The sequence below is a fragment of the Octopus sinensis genome, linkage group LG27, assembly GCF_006345805.1.
Source record: "Octopus sinensis linkage group LG27, ASM634580v1, whole genome shotgun sequence".
Lineage (NCBI taxonomy): Eukaryota > Metazoa > Mollusca > Cephalopoda > Octopoda > Octopodidae > Octopus > Octopus sinensis.
The window spans coordinates 10,325,500-10,353,261 of NC_043023.1; the positions used below are offsets into that span (position 1 = coordinate 10,325,500).

Genomic DNA, 27,762 nt, shown 5'->3' on the forward strand with positions numbered 1-27,762 from the left:
AGACTCTAGATTCAGTAAATTTTGGGCAATCGTTTTAGACAAATATTTCACAAGAATATCATTTCTCTGCTGCGTGAATGTATCTATGAGAGGTCAAACTGCCTTGAGAAAAAAATGATTTACACAGATATATCACAGGGATATGGATTGTCTCTTGTATGAGTGGCTTCATGCTGAGATAATTTCCTTTTATGAGAGAATGCCATACCACAGATATTACATTGATATTGCTTCTCTCTTGTATGAATGGATTTGTGAGAGGTTAAAGAACTTAGCTGAGAGAATGATTTACCACAAATACCACACTGTTATGGCTTCTCATTAATATGTGTAAGTTCATGAGTAATTAAATGACCTCTTCTTACAAAGGATTTATCACAAATATCACAATGATATGGTTTATCTCCTGTATGAATGGATTTGTGTCTAGTAAGGTTAGATTTTTTAGAGAATGATTTACCACATATACCACACTGATATGGCCCCTCATTAGTATGGGTAACTTCATGAGAAGTTAAATCACTTCTTCCTACAAAGGATTTATCACAAATATTGCAGTGATATGGTTTATCTCCTGTATGAATTGATTTGTGATAAGTAAGAATACTCTTACGAGAGAATGATTTACCACAAATATCACAATGATATGGTTTCTCTCCTGTATGAATGGATTTGTGTCTAGTAAGGTTAGATTTTTTAGAGAATGATTTACCACAAATATCACACTGATATGGCCTCTCATTAGTATGGGTAACTTCATGAGAAGTTAAGTCACTTCTTCCTACAAAGGATTTATCACAGATATTACAGTGATATGGCTTATCTCCTGTATGAATTGATTTGTGATAAGTAAGAATACTCTTACGAGAGAATGATTTACCACAAATATCACAAGAATATGGTTTCTCTCCTGTATGAGTGTATTTGTGAGTGGTAAGGTTACCTTTTAGAGAGAATGATTTACCACATATATCGCACTGATATGGCCTCTTGTTAGTATGTGTAAGTTTATGAGCAGTTAAATTACTTCTTACTACGAAGGATTTATCACAGATATCACATTGATATGGTTTCTCTCCTGTATGAATGGATTTGTGTCTAGTAAGGTTAGATTTTTTAGAGAATGATTTACCACAAATATCACACTGATATGGCCTCTCATTAGTATGGGTAACTTCATGAGAAGTTAAGTCACTTCTTCCTACAAAGGATTTATCACAGATATTACAGTGATATGGTTTCTCTCCTGTATGAGTGTATTTATGGTCAGTAAGGCTACTCCTATGAGAGAATGATTTACCACAAATATCACAAGAATATGGTTTCTCTCCTGTATGAGTGTATTTGTGAGTGGTAAGGTTACCTTTTAGAGAGAATGATTTACCACATATATCGCACTGATATGGCCTCTCATTAGTATGTGTAAGTTTATGAGCAGTTAAATTACTTCTTACTGCGAAGGATTTATCACAGATATCACACTGATATGGTTTCTCTCCTGTATGAATGGATTTGTGATGAGTAAGGTGACTTTTTTGAGAGAATGATTTACCACAAATATCACAAGAATATGGTTTATCTCCTGTATGAATGGATTTGTGATAAGTAAGGCCACGCCTCTGAGAGAATGTTTTACCACAAATATCACACTGATATGGCCTCTCATTAGTATGTGTAAGTTTATGAGAAGTTAAGTCACTTCTTCCTACAAAGGATTTATCACAGATATTACAGTGATATGGTTTATCTCCTGTATGAATTGATTTGTGATAAGTAAGGCTATTCTTATGAGAGAATGATTTACCACAAATATCACAAGAATATGGTTTCTCTCCAGTATGAATGTATTTGTGATAACTTAAGCCACTCCTATGAGAGAATGATTTACCACAGATATCACAATGATATGGTTTCTCTCCTGTATGAGTGTATTTGTGAGAAGTAAGACTACTTTTCTGCATAAAAGACTTTCCACATATCTCACAGCGATATTTCTTTCCTCCTGCATGGATACGTTTGTGAGCAGCGAGATTTCCCTTACTAGATAAAGACTTTTTACAGATATCACATTGGTGTGATAATTTTTCTCTTTCTTTTGGCATCTCTTCAGGATTCATTATTGTTCTCCAGTACACAAGCACAAAATGTATTTTTTTGTTTCTTCTTTATATATTTCTTGGTTGATTCAAAAAGTTCTACAGCTATAATTACAGCTGATCTGATCTTTGTGAATATCTGAAGCTAATACAAACACATTTGCAGATTTTTCCAAGTTCAAGCAGAAGGTCCGATACTTTTGTAAATATTCCTGGCAATGGAATAAAGCAAATGTTGCTATTAATTCAGAAGAAATATTTTCAGTTATTTACCAGAGATTTGTTATAGAAACAGGGTTATATATATTATTTATAATATCTTCCATTAGTCTTCAAGTGATGATCAATATTCATGATGGATCTGATGTAAAAACTCCTTTATACCACAAACATTTCATATTCTGAAATGACACAGAAACAGTAGAAGATATAGGAAAGACTTAAAAAGCAGAGATTCAACAATAGAAAATATAACTATATTTTCATAATCATAAACTGTGGATATAAACTTTTACCCCAATAATTAGTCTTTAAAATTTATTTTGTTATTAAAATTATATGATACAACCTTGTGTAATGTCCACATATGCACAGCCTTCAGCTCGTCCACCTTCAAGTATTATGTAAAATGCTAAACTACAAAATACTGGCCAATAACATTCTACTGTCTTAGGAAACATAAGTCACTGTTGTTTAGCCCTAGGTCACACCCGACTGAGCAGATCTATTTAGGAAATTAGTGTTCATGAGTGTCATGACCTTTAGAACAGATCAAACATAAACATCACTATAATTTAGTCACTAACTCACCACACACACACACATCTTATATACACACGCTGACATAGAACCAACATTGAACCATTTATTCGCAATATTACCGAATCTGGAACTTAACTATGGTCTGTCTATAGCACTTATTCAGCATTACCTGACACCTTTGGGTCTCAATAACACCATTATCTTTTATAACCTCAACTTCTCGCTATATATATATATATATATATATACTGGGCTGCCCCTGTGAGACCCTCTATGCTGTTCATCTTACAGCTGAATCAATACCAGCAAGAGAAAAGAAATTTCAGGTGTGTAAACAGGGTCTGCAATTAGTGGGCCTTAGAGTTAATTTAGCAGAGACCAAAGTCTTAATTAGTTAGTAAGCAGACAAATCCTACAGGGAAATGGCCCTGCTTGAAATATGGAAAAGGAATATGAAGAAACTCGATAAGGTGTATCCAGTGCAAGATATGGATACATAAGATATGCAGCAATATTAGAGGAACGTCAACACGAAAAATAGTAGATGTACATGTGCAATAAATACAAGAAAATAGATGCTGTCAAATGTGGAGTGGAGAGCGAGTGCTAACTTAGAAATAGTTGGTAGAATGTAACAAGTTAGGGAGCAAAAGACTTGCTTAAGTGGGGTTTTGTCTCTGAAGACCTTATTTTGAGAATTTCCTACCATTGTTATATTTTAACATTTTCTCAGTGACTAGGAAATATATTTTCCACACATTCACTCTCACATGGTTACCATCTACTCAATGGCTCCATCGCATATTCACTAGATAACCACCATCATTAGCATTTAATGAACAAACTTATCCCTTCGTTTATCTCTCATCACTGTATCTTAGCATCTAACACCAAGTATTTTCTATATTAAATAATATCAACAAATTATATAACTTCAAAACAAACATTTATTGTAGATCAGTTTGGAGAAATGTGTAACTTTTATCATACATTGATCGAGTGTGAATTCTATGCTGTATCAGCAATTGTATAGGCTCATAAGGGACACGTTTGGATAGGGTTGCCAGATTAGAAAACCATATATACGGGACACTTTTAAAATATATATAAATATAAATTTATAAATGCCTACACACCCAATATATTATATAAAAGCAGAGAGATAAGTTAAAAACATAAAGCAAGTATTTTAATGGGTTCTGAGGTCAAAATTATTTAATACAAGCTAAAAAAAAATTGGTGCAGCATCATTCATTTTTCTCAAGCAGAGATAAATAAATACCTGGCCAGGTACAGGTGTAGATAGTCTGAACGAATACCCGGCTATTAAAAATCGCCTTAAATGTTCCATGTTTTTTGTGTGTATGTGTGCATGTATGCTGTCAACAAAGTTTTCTTTGTGGTTTATCATGTAATGCCGAGAACCCAATGTTTGTATATCTTTCTAAGCCGTCCAAGAATCACTGTACATAACTGAGCCAGGTTTGATGTATTTTTCAATTGGTGGAAGCAATGTCGCTTTGTCACGCTTCTGACCAGTCACAGGAACAACAAAGCAACGTTTTCTAATCCACTCAATTCCAGCGAACAACCAAACATATGGGACACTTTAATTAGAATATACAATCTATAAATGGAATTAATTGATTATATGTATGAGAGCAATCAAGACGATTGCAACGGGAAAAAAGAAAGAAAAACGCGGGAAACGAGATGGAGAAGTGTATATATATATATATATATATATATAGCAACGATTTGCCTCACCACATATATATGTATATATACACATGCATACATTGGTACAGGACATAAAAAAAAACGTTGAACACAATGAAAAACGAAAACAAAAACATAGAAACGAGACATACAACATAAAGAATATTCCCCTTCTTTAGTGGTCCCTGTTTCATATATATATATATATATATATATATATATATATATAATAATATAGGGTGAAATTAATTAATTTGAAATAATCATTAATTTCACCAAGTAGATTTCGGCATGTAAAAGCCCCATTCAAGGAAGGTTTAAGTAATACTAAGTAATTAAGGGTTTAGCAACGATTTGCCTCACCACACACCGAATTTAGAAATAGCAGTCAAAAGAGTTTTGGCTATTCTTTCTACTTAAAAGGGAGATCCCAGTAAAACCACAGCAAAACTCTTTTGACTGCTATTTCTAAATTCGGTGTGTGGTGAGGCAAATCGTTGCTAAACCCTTAATTACTTAGTATTACTTAAACCTTCCTTGAATGGGGCTTTTACATGCCGAAATCTACTTGGTGAAATTAATGATTATTTCAAATTAATTAATTTCACCCTATATTTTTATATATATATATATATATATATATATATATATATATATATATATATGTATATATATATATATATATATATATGTATATATATATATATGAAACAGGGACCACTAAAGAAGGGGAATATTCTTTATGTTGTATGTCTCGTTTCTATGTTTTTGTTTTCGTTTTTCATTGTGTTCAACGTTTTTTTTTTTATGTCCTGTACCAATGTATGCATGTGTATATATACATATATATGTAGGTATGTATATATAGGTATGTATATATCCATATATTTATATTATAATATATATATATATATCATATCATATACCATATCATATATCATATCATATACCATATCATATACCATATCATATATCATATCATATCTTACCTGTTATTGCAATTATAAAGGAATCTTTTCAATTAAAAATCATTAATTGCGCCAAATTCATTTCCCGACAACGGAAACGGAAGCAAAACCTGAATTTCCCTCTCCAACAAATAAAACCACAAAACTCAGTAGCGGTTGCTATGGTGATCGTGGTCGCGGTGGATGAAAATCTTAAACCCGTTTAACAACTTAAAAGAAAATTCCTCAATAAATGACGTCAAATGTATTTACTTATTCGTTTCGCTTCCAAGGGACACCCGTGCCTAGTTTTGTATCTTCCCCGGATTGTTTTGGTTTCGTCAGAAATCCAGCTCGATTTTCTCCCTCTTACGGTTTCATTTGTAGTGATGCTACTGTGTAGGGTTCGGCGCGCATGCGCAGAATGGGACTACTTCCGGGTGGCCACCGGAAGTCTTCCCCATGCGCATGTGCGGGAAAACATCTCTCGAGCCCGCGAACCTCAAATCTCTCTCTTCGGCTCAAGACGGCACTGCGATCGGTCACGGTTTTCCTGGCTCTGACAGCCACACACCAGCTTCAACCAACTCCAACCAACCTCAACGACCAACACCACCAATATATCAGAGGCTGTCTATTCCCCCATCAGACAACGTACAACCATGAATCAATAAACCAAGTTGTCTGTTCACCTTTAACCTGAGTTTCGTCTGTTTGTTTTCTACAAGAATTTTTGTATGTGACTAGAAAGGATCTCGACACCCTGCCAGTGCTTCGATGATAGATCCTTTCACGTTACACATTCATTCGTTACAGAACTGCGATCTACTGGCATTCCGTCGGTCATAATAATAATAATAATGATAATGAAATTATTGTATACAGTGCTCAGGTGCACCACAACTTGTCAAACGTGCGTATAAAGCATATGCAGTAATGTACAAATGTCTGGGAAGCGAACAATGTATGAGTCAGATACATGCTTACGTGTGTGTATGGAGGGGAGAAAATTATTAACCATCTTACAAACAATAACTCTGAGCACCTTTTCAAACTCCACCCGTCTAACACCCGTGAACATGTTTACAAAGTCAGAAAACAGAACAGCTCCTTCCATGACTTTCGGAAACATTTTTTTCACGCTGAGAGTTGCTGAAGCATGGAACAAACTGCCAGCATCAGTTGTTAGTTGTCGGAGCACTGCATCCTTCAAAACTTCCATCCTTTCTGAGATTCGCCAACACTACACCTGATCTTTCTCCCCTCCATACACACACAAGCATGTATCTGACTCATACATTGTTCGCTTCCCAGACATTTGTACATTACTGCTTATGCTTTATACACACTTTTAACAAATTGTGGTGCACCTGAGACCGTATGCAATAATTTCATTATTATTATTATTATTATTATTACTTGGGAAATATTCCGTTTGCTGTATAGAAACGGGCAAGTGTCTTGTTCCAGTGAAAGCTATTGATATCTCTTCATGACAGACAGACAGACAAATGTGTGTGAAAAAGCCACTAATGGTAATAAGATATTTGAAACAGAAGGGCAGCTGTTTTCCATGCTAGCATGGCAAACTATATGTATGTATATATCATCATCATCATCATCATCATTTAGCGTCCGCTTTCCATGCTAGCATGGGTTGGACGGTTCAGCTGGGGTCTGTGAAGCCAGAAGGCTGCATCAGGCCCAGTCTGATCTGGCAGTGTTTCTACGGCTGGATGCCTTTCCTAACGCCAACCACTCCGTGAGTGTAGTGGGTGCTTTTTACGTGCCAGACGGAGCTGGAAAACGGCGACGGACAGATGGTGCTTTTTATGTGCCACTGGCATGGGGACCAGGCGAGGCTGGCAACGGCCACAAACGGATAGTGCTACGTGCCACCGGCATGGGGGCCAGGCGAAGCTGGCAACGGCCATCAACGGATGGTGCATTTTACGTTCCCCCGGCAAGGAGGCCAGTCGGGGCGGCGCTGGCAACGGCCACAATCGGATGGTTCGCTTACTTGTCACCGGCACTGGTATCACAGCTGCAATTTCCATTGATGTTGATTATATATATATAATAATAATATTAGGGAGTAAATCCAAACTTACAGGGAAAAATTAGATTTAGGATTAAATCTAATTTTATAGTATAAATATATATATATAATAAATTAGAGATAAAATCACTATTAGGCAAATCAAACAGTGAAAATCATAAACCAATACATGAAAATTTATAAGTATAAATTATTAATTTAAATATTTTTAAAAATTTTACTTTAAATTTAAATAATTTGAATTTTGAATTTCATATTTAATATATTTTTTATTAATTAAATTTATTTCTATGTTTTGGTTTATGATTTTCACTGTTTGATTTGCCTAATTGTGGTTTTATCTCTAATTTAATATATATATATATATATATATATATGGAATTTAACATAAAATATAAATTACTAAGTAGACAAGAACACAAGGAGACGACACAAAAAAAGTATATATATATGTATATATATACATATATATATATATGTGTGTGTGTATATATATATATATGTATATATATACATATATATATATATACATATATATATATATACATATACATATATATATATATATATACATATATATATATATATATATATATATATATATATATATATATATATATACATATATATATGTGTGTGTGTGTGTATATATACATACATACTAGCAAACGCACCCGTCCTTTGCATGGTTTAAGTTGCTTTTGTGGTATTTTTTTCACCAAATAATTGAACTACCGAGAAGATTTATGTGTAGCATGGTAATCTGTTTCCGATTAACCTAGGAACGGATTAAGTATTAAGCATTTTATTGTTATCGCCCCTTCATCATATTTCGAAAAGTCCCCTTGAATCGATAAAAAATCACTCTTTTTGCCATAGCGACCACATCTGTATAGCTTGCGAATTTTAACCATCGCGGGTCACATCCTCACCATGCATTTAGTATCCCTGCCAATTTTCAGCTCGATCCTAGCCTCAGTTTGGCCGCCATTAAACGTCAAAGCAAAATGTGCATACAATTTTCGTCCAAGGACCGTTTTATAGATATAGAAAAATTATATATACACATCGATCAACATCAATAGAAATTGCAGCTGTGATACCAGTGCCCGGTGGCACATAAGAGAACCATCCGAACGTGGCCGTTGCCAGCTCCGCCCCAATTGGCCTCGTGCCGGTGGCACGTAAAAAGCACCATCCGATCATGGCCGTTGCTAGCCTCGCCTGGCACGTAAAAAGCACCCACTACACTCACAGAGTGGTTGGCGTTAGGAAGGGCATCCAGCCGTAGAAACATTGCCAGATCAGACTGGGCCTGGTGCAGCCTTCTGGCTTCCCAGACCCCTGTTGAACCGTCCAACCCATGCTAGCATGGAAAGTGGACGCTAAACAATGATGATGATGATGATACACACACAGTAAGCAAGGAGGGATAGTCAATTCAGGTGTTTGCCACAAGAAACACTCAATGGTCAGTGGCTATTTGACATAAACCTTCTCGATAGTTCAATTATTTGGTGAAAAAAATACCACAAAAGCAACTTAAACCGTGCAAAGGACAGGTGCATTTGCTAGTATGTATATATATACACACACACACACACACACATATATATATATATATCATCATCATCATCATCATCATCGTTTATATATATATATATATATATATATATATTAGAGATAAAGCCACTATTAGGCAAATCAAACAGTGAAAATCATAAATCAATACATAGAAATAAAATTAATTAATACAAAATATATAAAATATAAAATTCAAAATTCAAATTATTTAAATTTAAAGTAAAATTTTTTTTAATATTTAAATTAATAGTTTATACTTATAAATTTCTATGTTTTGGTTTATGTTTTTCACTGTTTGATTTGCCTAATAGTGGTTTTATCTCTAATTTAATATATATATATTTATACTATAAAATTAGATTTAATCCTAAATCTAATAAAGAATCTCGTGGAAACTCGGGTTTCAAACAAACAGAAAATCTGTAAAACTTTCTACCATTTGTAGAGTATAAGTGAATGGAAAATAGAATAAAACATTGCCTTGGAGAAGAGTTGAATACTGGACTGGAAGCATTCCGTCGGTTACGACGAGGGTTCCGGTTGATCCGAATCAACGGAACAGCCTGCTCGTGAAATTAACGTGCAAGTGGCTGAGCACTCCACAGACACGTGTACCCTTAACGTAGTTCTCAGGGATATTCAGCGTGACACAGAGAGTGACAAGGCCGGCCCCTTGAAATGGATGGAAGCACTCCATCGGTTACGACGACGAGGGTTCCGGTTGATCCGAATCAACGGAACAGCCTGCTCGTGAAATTGACGTGCAAGTGGCTGAGCACTCCACAGACACGTGTACCCTTAACATAGTTCTCGGGGATATTCAGCGTGACACAGAGAGTGACAAGGCCAGCCCTTTGAAATACAGGTACAACAGAAACAGGAAATAAGAGTGAGAGAAAGTTGTGGTGAAAGAGTACAGCAGGGATCACCACCATCCCCTGCCGGAGCCTCGGGTGGAAGCACTCAGTCGGTTACGACGATGAGGGTTCCGGTTGATCCGAATCAACGGAACAGCCTGCTCGTGAAATTAACGTGCAAGTGGCTGAGCACTCCACAGACACGTGTACCTTTAACATAGTTCTCGGGGATATTCAGCGTGACAAAGACAGTGACAAGGCCGGCCCTTTGAAATACAGGTACAACAGAAACAGGAAGTAAGAGTGAGAGAAAATTGTGGTGAAAGAGTACAGCAGTGATCACCACCATCCCCTACCGGAGCCTCGTGGAGCTTTAGGTGTTTTTGCTCAATAAACACTCACTTACAATTATACTCATTTAGTATCATCAATATCATCAGTTGGCTTCCATGTTCCATGCTAGCATGGATTGGATAGTTTGACAGGATCCAATGGGCCCAAAGACTGCGTGTCACTCCAGGGTCTACTTTGCCTTTGTTTCTGTACATCGTTGCTCTCCCTAATGTTAACAACTCTACACAGTGTGCAGTGGAGGCGCAATGGCCCAGTGGTTAGGGCAGCGGACTCGCGGTCATAGGATCGCGGTTTCGATACCATTTGTAGAGTATAAATGAATGAAAAATGGAATAAAACATTGCCTTGGAGAAGAGTTGAATACTATCAACATGCTAGGCCATCATAAGACTGGTTTTATCGAAAACGATAAACACATTGAGTGCAGTTTGTATGCTAACAAAGAAGATATGCTTATACAGATAGACAGATGAGGCTACACTTATTTATAGATGCTCACACACGTCTAATGATGCATATGCATAGACACACAATCCTCAAACACTCACCTGATACATAAATGGATGGAAGCATTCCGTCGGTTCCGACGACGAGGGTTCCGGTTGATCCGAATCAACGGAACAGCCTGCTCATGAAATTAACGTGTAAGTGGCTGAGCACTCCACAGACACGTGTACCCTTAACGTAGTTCTCGGGGATATTCAGCGTGACACAGAGAGTGACAAGGCCGGCCCCTTTGAAATACAGGTACAACAGAAACAGGAAGAAAGAGTGAGAGAAAGTTGTGGTGAAAGAGTACAGCAGGGATCACCACCATCCCCTGCCGGAGCCTCGTGGAGCCTTAGGTGTTTTCGCTCAATAAACACTCACAACGAAACCGCGAGTCTGCTGCCCTAACCACTGGGCCATTGCGCCTCCACTATGCATGAATATACTCATACACACATACATACACATAGATATATAAACATACTTTTCAAGGCGGTGATCTGGCAGAAGCGTTAGCACGCCGGGCGAAATGCTCAGTGGTATTTCGTCTGCCTTTACGTTCGGAGTTCAAATTCCACCGAGGTCGACTTTGCCTTTCATCCTTTCGGGGTCGATTAAATAACCACTGGTTCGATATAATCGACTTAATCCGTGTGTCTGTCCTTGTTTGTCCCCTCCGTATTTAGCCCCTTGTGGGTAGTAAAGAAATAGGTATTTCGTCTGCTGTTACGTTCTGAGTTCAAATTCCGCTCAGGTCGACTTTGCCTTTCATCCTTTCGGGGTCGATAAATTAAGTACCGGTTACGCACTGGGATCGATATAATCGACTTAATCCGTGTGTCTGTCCTTGTTTGTCCCCTCTATGTTTAGCCCCTTGTGGGTAGTAAAGAAATAGGTATTTCGTCTGCCTTTACGTTCGGAGTTCAAATTCCACCGAGGTCGACTTTGCCTTTCATCCTTTCGGGGTCGATAAATTAAGTACCGGTTACGCACTGGGATCGATATAATCGACTTAATCCCTTTGTCTGTCCTTGTTTGTCCCCTCTGTGTTTAGCCCCTTGTGGGTAGTAAAGAAATAGGTATTTCGTCTGCCTTTACGTTCGGAGTTCAAATTCCACCGAGGTCGACTTTGCCTTTCATCCTTTCGGGGTCGATAAATTAAGTACCGGTTACGCACTGGGATCGATATAATCGACTTAATCCCTTTGTCTGTCCTTGTTTGTCCCCTCTGTGTTTAGCCCCTTGTGGGTAGTAAAGAAATAGGTATTTCGTCTGCCTTTAAGTTCGGAGTTCAAATTCCACCGAGGTCGACTTTGCCTTTCATCCTTTCGGGGTCGATAAATTAAGTACCGGTTACGCACTGGGATCGATATAATCGACTTAATCCCTTTGTCTGTCCTTGTTTGTCCCCTCTGTGTTTAGCCCCTTGTGGGTAGTAAAGAAATAGGTATTTCGTCTGCTGTTACGTTCTGAGTTCAAATTCCGCTGAGGTCGACTTTGCCTTTCATCCTTTCGGGGTCGATTAAATAACCACTGGTTCGATATAATCGACTTAATCCGTGTGTCTGTCCTTGTTTGTCCCCTCTGTGTTTAGCCCCTTGTGGGTAGTAAAGAAATAGGTATTTCGTCTGCTGTTACGTTCGGAGTTTAAATTCCGCCGAGGTCAACTTTGCCTTTCATCCATTCAGGGTCGATAAATTAAGTACCGATTACGCACTGGAGTCGATGTAATCGACTTAATCCGTTTGTCTATCCTTGTTTGTCCCCTCTATGTTTAGCCCCTTGTGGGTAGTAAAGAAATAGGTATTTCGTCTGTTGTTACGTTCTGAGTTCAAATTCCGCTGAGGTCGACTTTGCCTTTCATCCTTTCGGGGTCGATAAATTAAGTACCGGTTACGCACTGGGATCGATATAATCGACTTAATCCGTGTGTCTGTCCTTGTTTGTCCCCTCTATGTTTAGCCCCTTGTGGGTAGTAAAGAAATAGGTATTTCGTCTGCCTTTACGTTCGGAGTTCAAATTCCACCGAGGTCGACTTTGCCTTTCATCCTTTCGGGGTCGATAAATTAAGTACCGGTTACGCACTGGGATCGATATAATCGACTTAATCCCTTTGTCTGTCCTTGTTTGTCCCCTCTGTGTTTAGCCCCTTGTGGGTAGTAAAGAAATAGGTATTTCGTCTGCCTTTACGTTCGGAGTTCAAATTCCACCGAGGTCGACTTTGCCTTTCATCCTTTCGGGGTCGATAAATTAAGTACCGGTTACGCACTGGGATCGATATAATCGACTTAATCCCTTTGTCTGTCCTTGTTTGTCCCCTCTGTGTTTAGCCCCTTGTGGGTAGTAAAGAAATAGGTATTTCGTCTGCCTTTACGTTCGGAGTTCAAATTCCACCGAGGTCGACTTTGCCTTTCATCCTTTCGGGGTCGATAAATTAAGTACCGGTTACGCACTGGGATCGATATAATCGACTTAATCCGTGTGTCTGTCCTTGTTTGTCCCCTCTGTGTTTAGCACCTTGTGGGTAGTAAAGAAATAGGTATTTCGTCTGCTGTTACGTTCTGAGTTCAAATTCCGCTGAGGTCGACGTTGTCTTTCATCCTTTCGGGGTCGATTAAATAACCACTGGTTCGATATAATCGACTTAATCCGTGTGTCTGTCCTTGTTTGTCCCCTCTGTGTTTAGCCCCTTGTGGGTAGTAAAGAAATAGGTATTTCGTCTGCTGTTACGTTCTGAGTTCAAATTCCACCGAGGTCGACTTTGCCTTTCATCCTTTCGGGGTCGATAAATAAAGTACCAGTTTCCCACTGGAGTCGATGTAATCGACTTAATTCCTTTGTCTGCCCTTGTTTGTCCCCTCTACGTTTAGCCCCTTGTGGGCAGTAAAGAAATAGGTATTTCGTCTGTCGTTACGTTCTGAGTTCAAATTCCGCTCAGGTCGACTTTGCCTTTCATCCTTTCGGGGTCGATTAAATAACCACTGGTTCGATATAATCGACTTAATCCGTGTGTCTGTCCTTGTTTGTCCCCTCTGTGTTTAGCCCCTTGTGGGTAGTAAAGAAATAGGTATTTCGTCTGCTGTTACGTTCTGAGTTCAAATTCCACCGAGGTCGACTTTGCCTTTCATCCTTTCGGGGTCGATAAATTAAGTACCGGTTACGCACTGGGATCGATATAATCGACTTAATCCGTGTGTCTGTCCTTGTTTGTCCCCTCTGTGTTTAGCCCCTTGTGGGTAGTAAAGAAATAGGTATTTCGTCTGCTGTTACGTTCTGAGTTCAAATTCCGCCGAGGTCGACTTTGCCTTTCATCCTTTCGGGGTCGATTAAATAACCACTGGTTCGATATAATCGACTTAATCCGTGTGTCTGTCCTTGTTTGTCCCCTCCGTATTTAGCCCCTTGTGGGTAGTAAAGAAATAGGTATTTCGTCTGCTGTTACGTTCTGAGTTCAAATTCCGCCGAGGTCGACTTTGCCTTTCATCCTTTCGGGGTCGATAAATTAAGTACCGGTTACGCACTGGGATCGATATAATCGACTTAATCCGTTTATCTGTCCTTGTTTGTCCCCTCTGTGTTTAGCACCTTGTGGGTAGTAAAGAAATAGGTATTTCGTCTGCTGTTACGTTCTGAGTTCAAATTCCGCTCAGGTCGACTTTGCCTTTCATCCTTTCGGGGTCGATTAAATAACCACTGGTTCGATATAATCGACTTAATCCGTGTGTCTGTCCTTGTTTGTCCCCTCTGTGTTTAGCCCCTTGTGGGTAGTAAAGAAATAGGTATTTCGTCTGCTGTTACGTTCTGAGTTCAAATTCCGCTGAGGTCGACTTTGCCTTTCATCCTTTCGGGGTCGATTAAATAACCACTGGTTCGATATAATCGACTTAATCCGTGTGTCTGTCCTTGTTTGTCCCCTCTGTGTTTAGCCCCTTGTGGGTAGTAAAGAAATAGGTATTTCGTCTGTTGTTACGTTCTGAGTTCAAATTCCGCCGAGGTCGACTTTGCCTTTCATCCTTTCGGGGTCGATAAATTAAGTACCGGTTACGCACTGCGATCGATATAATCGACTTAATCCGTTTATCTGTCCTTGTTTGTCCCCTCTGTGTTTAGCACCTTGTGGGTAGTAAAGAAATAGGTATTTCGTCTGCTGTTACGTTCTGAGTTCAAATTCCGCTGAGGTCGACTTTGCCTTTCATCCTTTCGGGGTCGATTAAATAACCACTGGTTCGATATAATCGACTTAATCCGTGTGTCTGTCCTTGTTTGTCCCCTCTGTGTTTAGCCCCTTGTGGGTAGTAAAGAAATAGGTATTTCGTCTGTTGTTACGTTCTGAGTTCAAATTCCGCCGAGGTCGACTTTGCCTTTCATCCTTTCGGGGTCGATAAATTAAGTACCGGTTACGCACTGGGATCGATATAATCGACTTAATCCCTTTGTCTGTCCTTGTTTGTCCCCTCTGTGTTTAGCCCCTTGTGGGTAGTAAAGAAATAGGTATTTCGTCTGCTGTTACGTTCTGAGTTCAAATTCCGCTGAGGTCGACGTTGCCTTTCATCCTTTCGGGGTCGATTAAATAACCACTGGTTCGATATAATCGACTTAATCCGTGTGTCTGTCCTTGTTTGTCCCCTCTGTGTTTAGCCCCTTGTGGGTAGTAAAGAAATAGGTATTTCGTCTGCTGTTACGTTCTGAGTTCAAATTCCACCGAGGTCGACTTTGCCTTTCATCCTTTCGGGGTCGATAAATAAAGTACCAGTTTCCCACTGGAGTCGATGTAATCGACTTAATTCCTTTGTCTGCCCTTGTTTGTCCCCTCTACGTTTAGCCCCTTGTGGGCAGTAACGAAATAGGTATTTCGTCTGTCGTTACGTTCTGAGTTCAAATTCCGCTCAGGTCGACTTTGCCTTTCATCCTTTCGGGGTCGATTAAATAACCACTGGTTCGATATAATCGACTTAATCCGTGTGTCTGTCCTTGTTTGTCCCCTCTGTGTTTAGCCCCTTGTGGGTAGTAAAGAAATAGGTATTTCGTCTGCTGTTACGTTCTGAGTTCAAATTCCACCGAGGTCGACTTTGCCTTTCATCCTTTCGGGGTCGATAAATTAAGTACCGGTTACGCACTGCGATCGATATAATCGACTTAATCCGTGTGTCTGTCCTTGTTTGTCCCCTCTGTGTTTAGCCCCTTGTGGGTAGTAAAGAAATAGGTATTTCGTCTGCTGTTACGTTCTGAGTTCAAATTCCGCCGAGGTCGACTTTGCCTTTCATCCTTTCGGGGTCGATTAAATAACCACTGGTTCGATATAATCGACTTAATCCGTGTGTCTGTCCTTGTTTGTCCCCTCCGTATTTAGCCCCTTGTGGGTAGTAAAGAAATAGGTATTTCGTCTGCTGTTACGTTCTGAGTTCAAATTCCGCCGAGGTCGACTTTGCCTTTCATCCTTTCGGGGTCGATAAATTAAGTACCGGTTACGCACTGGGATCGATATAATCGACTTAATCCGTTTATCTGTCCTTGTTTGTCCCCTCTGTGTTTAGCACCTTGTGGGTAGTAAAGAAATAGGTATTTCGTCTGCTGTTACGTTCTGAGTTCAAATTCCGCTGAGGTCGACTTTGCCTTTCATCCTTTCGGGGTCGATTAAATAACCACTGGTTCGATATAATCGACTTAATCCGTGTGTCTGTCCTTGTTTGTCCCCTCTGTGTTTAGCCCCTTGTGGGTAGTAAAGAAATAGGTATTTCGTCTGCTGTTACGTTCTGAGTTCAAATTCCGCTGAGGTCGACTTTGCCTTTCATCCTTTCGGGGTCGATTAAATAACCACTGGTTCGATATAATCGACTTAATCCGTGTGTCTGTCCTTGTTTGTCCCCTCTGTGTTTAGCCCCTTGTGGGTAGTAAAGAAATAGGTATTTCGTCTGTCGTTACGTTCTGAGTTCAAATTCCGCTCAGGTCGACTTTGCCTTTCATCCTTTCGGGGTCGATTAAATAACCACTGGTTCGATATAATCGACTTAATCCGTGTGTCTGTCCTTGTTTGTCCCCTCTGTGTTTAGCCCCTTGTGGGTAGTAAAGAAATAGGTATTTCGTCTGCTGTTACGTTCTGAGTTCAAATTCCACCGAGGTCGACTTTGCCTTTCATCCTTTCGGGGTCGATAAATTAAGTACCGGTTACGCACTGGGATCGATATAATCGACTTAATCCGTGTGTCTGTCCTTGTTTGTCCCCTCTGTGTTTAGCCCCTTGTGGGTAGTAAAGAAATAGGTATTTCGTCTGCTGTTACGTTCTGAGTTCAAATTCCGCCGAGGTCGACTTTGCCTTTCATCCTTTCGGGGTCGATTAAATAACCACTGGTTCGATATAATCGACTTAATCCGTGTGTCTGTCCTTGTTTGTCCCCTCCGTATTTAGCCCCTTGTGGGTAGTAAAGAAATAGGTATTTCGTCTGCTGTTACGTTCTGAGTTCAAATTCCGCCGAGGTCGACTTTGCCTTTCATCCTTTCGGGGTCGATAAATTAAGTACCGGTTACGCACTGGGATCGATATAATCGACTTAATCCGTTTATCTGTCCTTGTTTGTCCCCTCTGTGTTTAGCACCTTGTGGGTAGTAAAGAAATAGGTATTTCGTCTGCTGTTACGTTCTGAGTTCAAATTCCGCTGAGGTCGACTTTGCCTTTCATCCTTTCGGGGTCGATTAAATAACCACTGGTTCGATATAATCGACTTAATCCGTGTGTCTGTCCTTGTTTGTCCCCTCTGTGTTTAGCCCCTTGTGGGTAGTAAAGAAATAGGTATTTCGTCTGCTGTTACGTTCTGAGTTCAAATTCCGCTGAGGTCGACTTTGCCTTTCATCCTTTCGGGGTCGATTAAATAACCACTGGTTCGATATAATCGACTTAATCCGTGTGTCTGTCCTTGTTTGTCCCCTCTGTGTTTAGCCCCTTGTGGGTAGTAAAGAAATAGGTATTTCGTCTGTTGTTACGTTCTGAGTTCAAATTCCGCCGAGGTCGACTTTGCCTTTCATCCTTTCGGGGTCGATAAATTAAGTACCGGTTACGCACTGCGATCGATATAATCGACTTAATCCGTTTATCTGTCCTTGTTTGTCCCCTCTGTGTTTAGCACCTTGTGGGTAGTAAAGAAATAGGTATTTCGTCTGCTGTTACGTTCTGAGTTCAAATTCCGCTGAGGTCGACTTTGCCTTTCATCCTTTCGGGGTCGATTAAATAACCACTGGTTCGATATAATCGACTTAATCCGTGTGTCTGTCCTTGTTTGTCCCCTCTGTGTTTAGCCCCTTGTGGGTAGTAAAGAAATAGGTATTTCGTCTGTTGTTACGTTCTGAGTTCAAATTCCGCCGAGGTCGACTTTGCCTTTCATCCTTTCGGGGTCGATAAATTAAGTACCGGTTACGCACTGGGATCGATATAATCGACTTAATCCCTTTGTCTGTCCTTGTTTGTCCCCTCTGTGTTTAGCCCCTTGTGGGTAGTAAAGAAATAGGTATTTCGTCTGCTGTTACGTTCTGAGTTCAAATTCCGCTGAGGTCGACGTTGCCTTTCATCCTTTCGGGGTCGATTAAATAACCACTGGTTCGATATAATCGACTTAATCCGTGTGTCTGTCCTTGTTTGTCCCCTCTGTGTTTAGCCCCTTGTGGGTAGTAAAGAAATAGGTATTTCGTCTGCTGTTACGTTCTGAGTTCAAATTCCACCGAGGTCGACTTTGCCTTTCATCCTTTCGGGGTCGATAAATAAAGTACCAGTTTCCCACTGGAGTCGATGTAATCGACTTAATTCCTTTGTCTGCCCTTGTTTGTCCCCTCTACGTTTAGCCCCTTGTGGGCAGTAACGAAATAGGTATTTCGTCTGTCGTTACGTTCTGAGTTCAAATTCCGCTCAGGTCGACTTTGCCTTTCATCCTTTCGGGGTCGATTAAATAACCACTGGTTCGATATAATCGACTTAATCCGTGTGTCTGTCCTTGTTTGTCCCCTCTGTGTTTAGCCCCTTGTGGGTAGTAAAGAAATAGGTATTTCGTCTGCTGTTACGTTCTGAGTTCAAATTCCACCGAGGTCGACTTTGCCTTTCATCCTTTCGGGGTCGATAAATTAAGTACCGGTTACGCACTGCGATCGATATAATCGACTTAATCCGTGTGTCTGTCCTTGTTTGTCCCCTCTGTGTTTAGCCCCTTGTGGGTAGTAAAGAAATAGGTATTTCGTCTGCTGTTACGTTCTGAGTTCAAATTCCGCCGAGGTCGACTTTGCCTTTCATCCTTTCGGGGTCGATTAAATAACCACTGGTTCGATATAATCGACTTAATCCGTGTGTCTGTCCTTGTTTGTCCCCTCCGTATTTAGCCCCTTGTGGGTAGTAAAGAAATAGGTATTTCGTCTGCTGTTACGTTCTGAGTTCAAATTCCGCCGAGGTCGACTTTGCCTTTCATCCTTTCGGGGTCGATAAATTAAGTACCGGTTACGCACTGGGATCGATATAATCGACTTAATCCGTTTATCTGTCCTTGTTTGTCCCCTCTGTGTTTAGCACCTTGTGGGTAGTAAAGAAATAGGTATTTCGTCTGCTGTTACGTTCTGAGTTCAAATTCCGCTGAGGTCGACTTTGCCTTTCATCCTTTCGGGGTCGATTAAATAACCACTGGTTCGATATAATCGACTTAATCCGTGTGTCTGTCCTTGTTTGTCCCCTCTGTGTTTAGCCCCTTGTGGGTAGTAAAGAAATAGGTATTTCGTCTGCTGTTACGTTCTGAGTTCAAATTCCGCTGAGGTCGACTTTGCCTTTCATCCTTTCGGGGTCGATTAATAACCACTGGTTCGATATAATCGACTTAATCCGTGTGTCTGTCCTTGTTTGTCCCCTCTGTGTTTAGCCCCTTGTGGGTAGTAAAGAAATAGGTATTTCGTCTGTTGTTACGTTCTGAGTTCAAATTCCGCCGAGGTCGACTTTGCCTTTCATCCTTTCGGGGTCGATAAATTAAGTACCGGTTACGCACTGGGATCGATATAATCGACTTAATCCGTTTATCTGTCCTTGTTTGTCCCCTCTGTGTTTAGCACCTTGTGGGTAGTAAAGAAATAGGTATTTCGTCTGCTGTTACGTTCTGAGTTCAAATTCCGCTGAGGTCGACTTTGCCTTTCATCCTTTCGGGGTCGATTAAATAACCACTGGTTCGATATAATCGACTTAATCCGTGTGTCTGTCCTTGTTTGTCCCCTCTGTGTTTAGCCCCTTGTGGGTAGTAAAGAAATAGGTATTTCGTCTGCTGTTACGTTCTGAGTTCAAATTCCGCCGAGGTCAACTTTGCCTTTCATCCATTCAGGGTCGATAAATTAAGTACCGATTACGCACTGGAGTCGATGTAATCGACTTAATCCGTTTGTCTATCCTTGTTTGTCCCCTCTATGTTTAGCCCCTTGTGGGTAGTAAAGAAATAGGTATTTCGTCTGTTGTTACGTTCTGAGTTCAAATTCCGCCGAGGTCGACTTTGCCTTTCATCCTTTCGGGGTCGATAAATTAAGTACCGGTTACGCACTGGGATCGATATAATCGACTTAATCCGTGTGTCTGTCCTTGTTTGTCCCCTCTGTGTTTAGCACCTTGTGGGTAGTAAAGAAATAGGTATTTCGTCTGCTGTTACGTTCTGAGTTCAAATTCCACCAAGGTCGACTTTGCCTTTCATCCTTTCGGGGTCGATTAAATAACCACTGGTTCGATATAATCGACTTAATCCGTGTGTCTGTCCTTGTTTGTCCCCTCTGTGTTTAGCCCCTTGTGGGTAGTAAAGAAATAGGTATTTCGTCTGCTGTTACGTTCTGAGTTCAAATTCCACCGAGGTCGACTTTGCCTTTCATCCTTTCGGGGTCGATAAATTAAGTACCGGTTATGCACTGGAGTCGATGTAATCGACTTAATCCGTTTGTCTATCCTTGTTTGTCCCCTCTATGTTTAGCCCCTTGTGGGTAGTAAAGAAAGAGGTATTTCGTCTGCTGTTACGTTCTGAGTTCAAATTCCACCGAGGTCGACTTTGCCTTTCATCCTTTCGGGGTCGATAAATTAAGTACTGGTTACGCACTGGAGTCGATGTAATTGACTTAATCCGTTTGTCTATCCTTGTTTGTCCCCTCTATGTTTAGCCCCTTGTGGGTAGTAAAGAAATAGGTATTTCGTCTGCTGTTACGTTCTGAGTTCAAATTCTGCCGAGGTCGACTTTGCCCTTCATCCTTTCGGGGTCGATAAATTAAGTACCGGTTATGCACTGGGATCGATAAAATCAACTTAATCCGTTTGTCTGTCCTTGTTTGTCCCCTCTGTGTTTAGCCCCTTGTGGGTAGTAGAGAAATATATACTTTTCAGTTAAATAAATATATATACATATATAGGTGTGTGTGTGTAGTATAAGATATGGGATTATCACATAAATCTCCTTTAACAGATCTCACAGTAATCCAAAACGAAGAAGTGTAATGCAGAGTGTCTATGCATAAGATATCCAGAGGATCTATTTGATGAAATTATTTCATGAGGTGTATAAAAACCATGTGGAGGCACATGGCCTAGTGGTTAGAGCAGCGGATTCGCGGTCGAGGGATCTGGGGTTCGAATCTCAGACCGGGTGATGAGTGTGTTTATGAGCGAAACACATAAGCTCCATGCGGCTCCGACAGAAGGTAATGGTGAACTTCTGCTGACTCTTTCGCCACAACTTTCTCTCGCTCTTTCCTCCGCCATCTTGCAGCTCACCTGTGACGGAGCAGCATCCCGTCCAGGTGGGGAACCTATATGCCAAGGAAACCGGGAAACCGGCCCTTATGAGCTAGGCATGGCTCGAGAAGGAACCTCCTACTCATAGATTATTTGTGGAGGCACATGGCCTAGTAGTTAAAGCAGCGGACTCATGGTCGAGGGATAGAAGGTTCTAATCTCAGACCGGACGATGTGTGTTTATGAGTGAAACACCTAAGCTCCAAGTGGCTCCGGCAGAAGGTAATGGTGAACTTCTGCTGACTCTTTTGCCACAACTTTCTCTCACTCTTTCCTCCTCCATCTTGCAGCTCACCTGTGACGGAGCAGCATCCCGTCCAGGTGGGGAACCTATATGCCAAGGAAACCGGCCTTTCTGAGCCAAGCATGGCTCGAGAAGGAACAAACAATAAAAACCATAGAAAGTCATGAGGAAGGAGAGGTGAATGTATTTATTTAACCACTTGACATCCTTACGATGGATTACACTTGTTTCATAGCCTTTTTCATGTAGTAATAATTTCAGTCTGGAATAAAGTACATTTTACATATTTGCATAAATATGCATTACACAATTGTATGTACATATAAGAATGCATCATCTATGTACCACCAAAATCAAATACAGCTTGGACCAAAAGTCGTGCACCAAGGTTGAAAATTCACATTATATACTTTTTTACTTTACATTTTTTGTTACTTTTTTTACTTGTTTCAGTCATTTGACTGCGGCCAAGCTGGAGCACTGCCTTTTAGTAGAGCAAATCGACCCCAGGTCTTATTCTTTGTAAGTCTATTACTTATTCTATCGGTCTCTTTTGCTGAACCGCTAAGTAACGGGGGCGTAAACACACCAGTATCAGTTGTCAAGCGATGCTGGGAGGACAAACACAGACACACAAACATACATGCACACATATATACACATATATATATATATATATATATACGACAGGCTTCTTTCAGTTTCCATCTACCAAATCCACTCACAAGGCTTTGGTCGGTCCAAGGCTATAGTAGAAGACACCTTCCCAAGGTGCCACGCAGTGGGACTGAACTCAGAACTGTGTGGTTGGTAAGCAGGCTACTTACCACACAGCCACTCCTGCGCCTATGTATGTATATATATATATTATACATTTCAAAAACAACACTTTATAAAGAGACTCGCGGAAACTCAGGTTTCAAGTAAACAGAAAATCTGTAAAGCTTACTTCCGTTCATAGAGTATAAATGAAAAGTGGAATAAAATATTACCTTAGAGAACAGTTGAATACTATCAACATGCTAATTAAAAATTACTTTATACTTAATTTTTAAATGTCATATGTTCTGGTGCATGACTTTTGGCCCACCCTGTAATATCAGTAGTACCTTTTTTTTTAACTGGTAATAGCTGAGATGGAAATAATATTCTGAAGGAATGGCTTTTTTTTTTTTTTCCATTAAAACAAAACCCAGAATAGTAAGCAATGTCGCCAAAGTATTGGGTTGGCAACTAAATTCCCACCATTTTTTTAAATTTTGGAATTTATTGTTTTTAAATTCTGGAATCTATTTTTTGCAAGAATTCTATTTTTGAATCATTTTGGAATCTATTTTGCTTTCTTTCCCAGATTAATCTTAGTTAATTTTAGTTAATTTCAGATCATTAAAATGGAAAGTCAAGTTAAGAAAAACAAGCATTTTCGACACCTCCTTGTTTTTGCTTTTAATCAAGGTTCTAAGGCCACGAAAGCTGCTCACGACATTTTTGCTGTGTATGGAGAGGGTGCCATGGCTGAAAGAACCGCTCGTGATTGGTATGCCAAGTTCAAAAATGGAAATTTTGACCTCAAAGATGCACCTCGTTCTGGCCGTCCAGTTGGGTTCAACGAAGAGCAATTAAACCAACTTTTACATGAAAATTCTCATCAAATGACAAGGGAATTGGCAGAGAAAATGGAATGCTCCCATACTGCTATAGAGAAGCATCTTCACTCGATGGGAAAGGTTCAGAAGTATGGAGCATGGTTTCTGCATGCTTTAAGTGACAACAACAAAAATCAACAAACCACAATCTTCGCTTGTTTGCTTACTCGTCACCACTCAACTCATGGACACAAGCAATGATTTCTTTACCGAATATAGTTACTAGCGACAAAAAATGGTACCTGTACATCAATATGAAGCAGCGTAAGGAATGGCTTAGCCCCGGTAAACAGGCGACACTGCTCGTAAAACAAGATCTTCATCCGCATGAAACGATGTTGTGCATATGGCGGGACTAGGAAGGGATTATCCATTACAAATTGCTTGAACGGAACCAAACGGTTAACACGGAACTCTATGTTCAACAGATGAAACGACCAAGGAAGCCATTCAAACACATGGTTGGAAAGTGCTGCCACACCCAACGTTCTCCTGATTTGGCACCAACGAATTTCCACCTCTTTCAAATGCTATGCACAGAGTTTCATTCAATTCTGATGCAGAATTGAGAGCTTGGTTGGATCAATTTTTCGAGTCGAAATCAGGTGATTTCTACCAACGAGGTATTGAAAATTTTGTTGAACGTTGGGAAGAAGTTGTAAATAACAAGGGTGTATACATTATTGATTAATTAGTTGTTATTTTTTATTAAACTTTTAAAAAAATTAAATTTAAAAACACTGTGGGAACTTAGTTGCCAACCCAATAGATAATGATGTAGTTAGATAATTTATGTTAGCAAGTTAGGCGCAGGAGTGGCTGTGTGGTAAGTAGCTTGCTAACCAACCACATGGTTCCGGGTTCAGTCCCACTGCGTGGCATCTTGGGCAAGTGTCTTCTGCTATAGCCCCGGGCCGACCAATGCCTTGTGAGTGGATTTGGTAGACGGAAACTGAAAGAAGCCCGTCGTATATATGTGTGTATGTGTATGTGTTTGTGTGTGTGTGTTTGTACCCCTAGCATTGCTTGACAACCGATGCTGGTGTGTTTACGTCCCCGTCACTTAGCGGTTCGGCAAAACAGACCGATAGAATAAGTACTAGGCTTACAAAGAATAAGTCCCGGGGTCGATTTGCTCGCTTAAAGGCGGTGCTCCAGCATGGCCGCAGTCAAATGACTGAAACAAGTAAAAGAGTAAAAGAGAGTAAGAGTAAGTTGTCATTACACACTGTTATGTCTTTTTTTCCCCTCTGTGGAAGCATTTAATTTTATACTAGCAGTATCGCCTGGCGTTGCTCAGGTTTGTTTCGACCCTTTAGAATTGGAATTTTTGAAAAGTAAATATTTTGCATTATGTAGATTGTTATTCTCTTTAAGTGAACATTTTTCTGGTTGAAATACACCGAAAAATGATGACACAACAGTAAAAAAAGCGTAAAAAAAAGGGATTTTCATAGAAAAAAAGCACCTTTTTGATGTAAATAATTTTTGGTGTTAACATGGTCCGATTAAAATTTTTTCTTCTACGGAATGAAAAGCAAGCCTTCTTCTATCATACTCTCAATTTTGGTCAACTTGCACCGCAGGGTCTCGGAGGAGATAGTGTTAGTTGAAGGCTACCAAACCTGCTATACACAGACAACTTCAGCTTTATATGTAGAGATAAGACATTTCTTTCAAAAAATTACTTTCAATATTGATACAATCAATCATCATCATTTAACATCCGCCTCCATTGCTGGCATGGGTTGGACAGTTTGACAGGAGCTGGCCAGGAGGAAGACTGCACCTGACTACTGTGTCTGTTTTGGCATGGTTTTTACACCTGGATGCCCTTCTGTAAAAACCATGCCTAAACTGACCTCACCTGTGCCGGTACTACATAAAAAAACACTCAGGGTGGGCTTAGGAAGGGCATCCAACTATAAAAACCATGGCAAAACAAACACACAGGTGTGGTACAGTCTTCTGCCTGGTTTCATCACAATGATATGGTTTCTCACCTGTATGAATATTTACATGTCACTCTTCTGTATAATTATGTATGTGGATATATCTCTTTACTGCCCACAAGGGGCTAAACATAGAGGGGACAAACAAAGACAGACAAAGGGATTAAGTCGATTACATCGATCCCAGTAAGAAACTGGTACTTTATTTATCGACCCTGAAAGGATGAAAGACAAAGTCGACCTCGGCGGAATTTGAACTCAGAACGTAGCGACAGGCGAAATACCACTGAGCATCTCGCCCGGTGCGCTAATGTTTCTGCCAACTCACTGCCCTGCTTATTCTTTATTCTACAATATTCAATGCATGCATCAGTCTAGCGAGCTTGCAGAAACCGTTAGTACGCTGGTTCAAGTGCTTAGTGGATTTTGTCTGTCTTCACGTTCTAATTCCGCGGAGGTCGACTTTGCCTTATATAATTATGCATGTGGATTATATCTCTTTACTGCCCACAAGGGGCTAAACATAGAGGGGACAAACAAGGACAGACAAACGGATTAAGTCGATTACATCGACCCCAGTGCGTAACTGGTACTTGATTTATCGACCCCGAAAGGATGAAAGGCAAAGTCGACCTCGGCGGAATTTGAACTCAAAACATAAAGGTAGACGAAATACCTATCTCTTTACTGCCCACAAGGGGCTAAACATAGAGGGGACAAACAAGGACAGACAAAGGGATTAAGTCGATTACATCGACCCCAGAGCGTAACTGGTACTTGATTTATCGACCCCGAAAGGATGAAAGGCAAAGTCGACCTCGGCGAAATTTGAACTCAGAACGTAGCGACAGGCGAAATACCGCTGAGCATTACGCCCGGTGTGCTAACGTTTCTGCCAGCTCGCCGCCAATTATGTATTGTGGATAGTAGGTTGTTGCTTTTGAGAGGATAATATACCACAGTTATCAGTCACAAGGTTTATCCTCTGTATGAATGAGTCTGTGTTTCGTTAAGAGACCTATTTGAGGGAATGACTCACCACAGGTACCACAGTGATGTGGTTTCTCTCCTGTATGAATGAGTTTGTGAGTAGCTAGGTGATCGACTTGGGAGAATGACTTATCACAGATATCACAGTGATGTGGTCTCTCTTCTGTATGAATGCGTTTGTGTCTAGTCAGCCCACTGCTTCCAGAGAAAGATTTACCACAGATATCACAGTGATATGGTTTATCTCCTGTATAAAGACGTTTATGCATAGTTAAGTTGTCCGTACGAGAGAAGGATTTATCATTCACATCACAGTGATATGGTTTCTCTTCTGTATGAATATAAACATGTATAGTCAGATTATCATTCTCAGGGAATGGTTGCTCAGAGGTATCACACTGATGTGGTTTCTCTCCCGAATGAATACGTTTATGCGTAGTTAAGTTACCCTTATGAGAGAAATATTTACCACAGATCTCACAACGATAAGGTTTTTCTCCTGTATGAATGCGTTTGTGTGTAGTTAAGATACCATTCTGAGAAAATGATTTCCCACAGACATCACAATGAAATGGTTTCTCCCCTGTATGAATGGATTTGTGTCTAATTAAGTGGCTTCCGACAGAGAATGATTTCCCACAGATATTGCAATCATATGGTTTTTCCCCTGTATGAATGTGTTTGTGTTCAGTCAGGCTGTTCCTTTGAGAGAATGATTTACCACAGATATCACAGAGAAACGGCTTCTCTCCAGTATGAATATGCTTGTGAATTATTAAGCTTTCTTTCTGGGAGAAAGACTTACCACAGATATCACAAGGGTACGGTCTCTCTCCTGTATGAATACGTTTGTGTATAGCTAAGTTGCCGTGGCCTGAAAACGATTTATCACAGATGTCACAGTGATACGGTTTGTCTCCTGTATGAATTCGTTTATGTATTGTTAAGCCACCTGTCTCTGAGAATGATTTATCACAGATATCACAGCGATATGGTTTCTCTCCTGTATGAATGCGTTTGTGTATAGTCAAGCTGCCTTTCTGAGAAAACGATTTACCACAGACATCACAGTGATATGGTTTCTCTCCTGTATGAATATATTTGTGAATATTGAAGTTACCCTTTTGAGAAAACGATTTTCCACAGATATCACAGTGATATGGCTTCTGTCCTGTATGAATGTATTTGTGTGTATTCAGGTTACCTTTTTGAGAAAATGACTTTCCACAGATATCACAAACAGTACAGCGGTTTTCCTATATCTTTTGGTATTTCATCAAGAGACT

General features: G+C 40.1%; 2 protein-coding genes across 2 annotated transcripts in view; one reads left to right on the forward strand and one right to left on the reverse strand.

Moving 5' to 3' along the window:
• Positions 1-27,762, forward strand: part of LOC118768190 (zinc finger protein 665-like) — a 360,963-nt gene that overhangs the window by 273,259 nt on the left and 59,942 nt on the right. The gene's annotated exons all lie outside the window — the stretch shown is intronic.
• Positions 309-27,714, reverse strand: LOC118768074 (zinc finger protein 91-like; the record flags this gene model as incomplete). Its single annotated transcript, XM_036513870.1, has 2 exons — positions 309-1,552; positions 26,694-27,714. Coding segments are annotated over 2 exons (2,265 nt in total), but the record flags the coding sequence as incomplete, so codon positions are not given.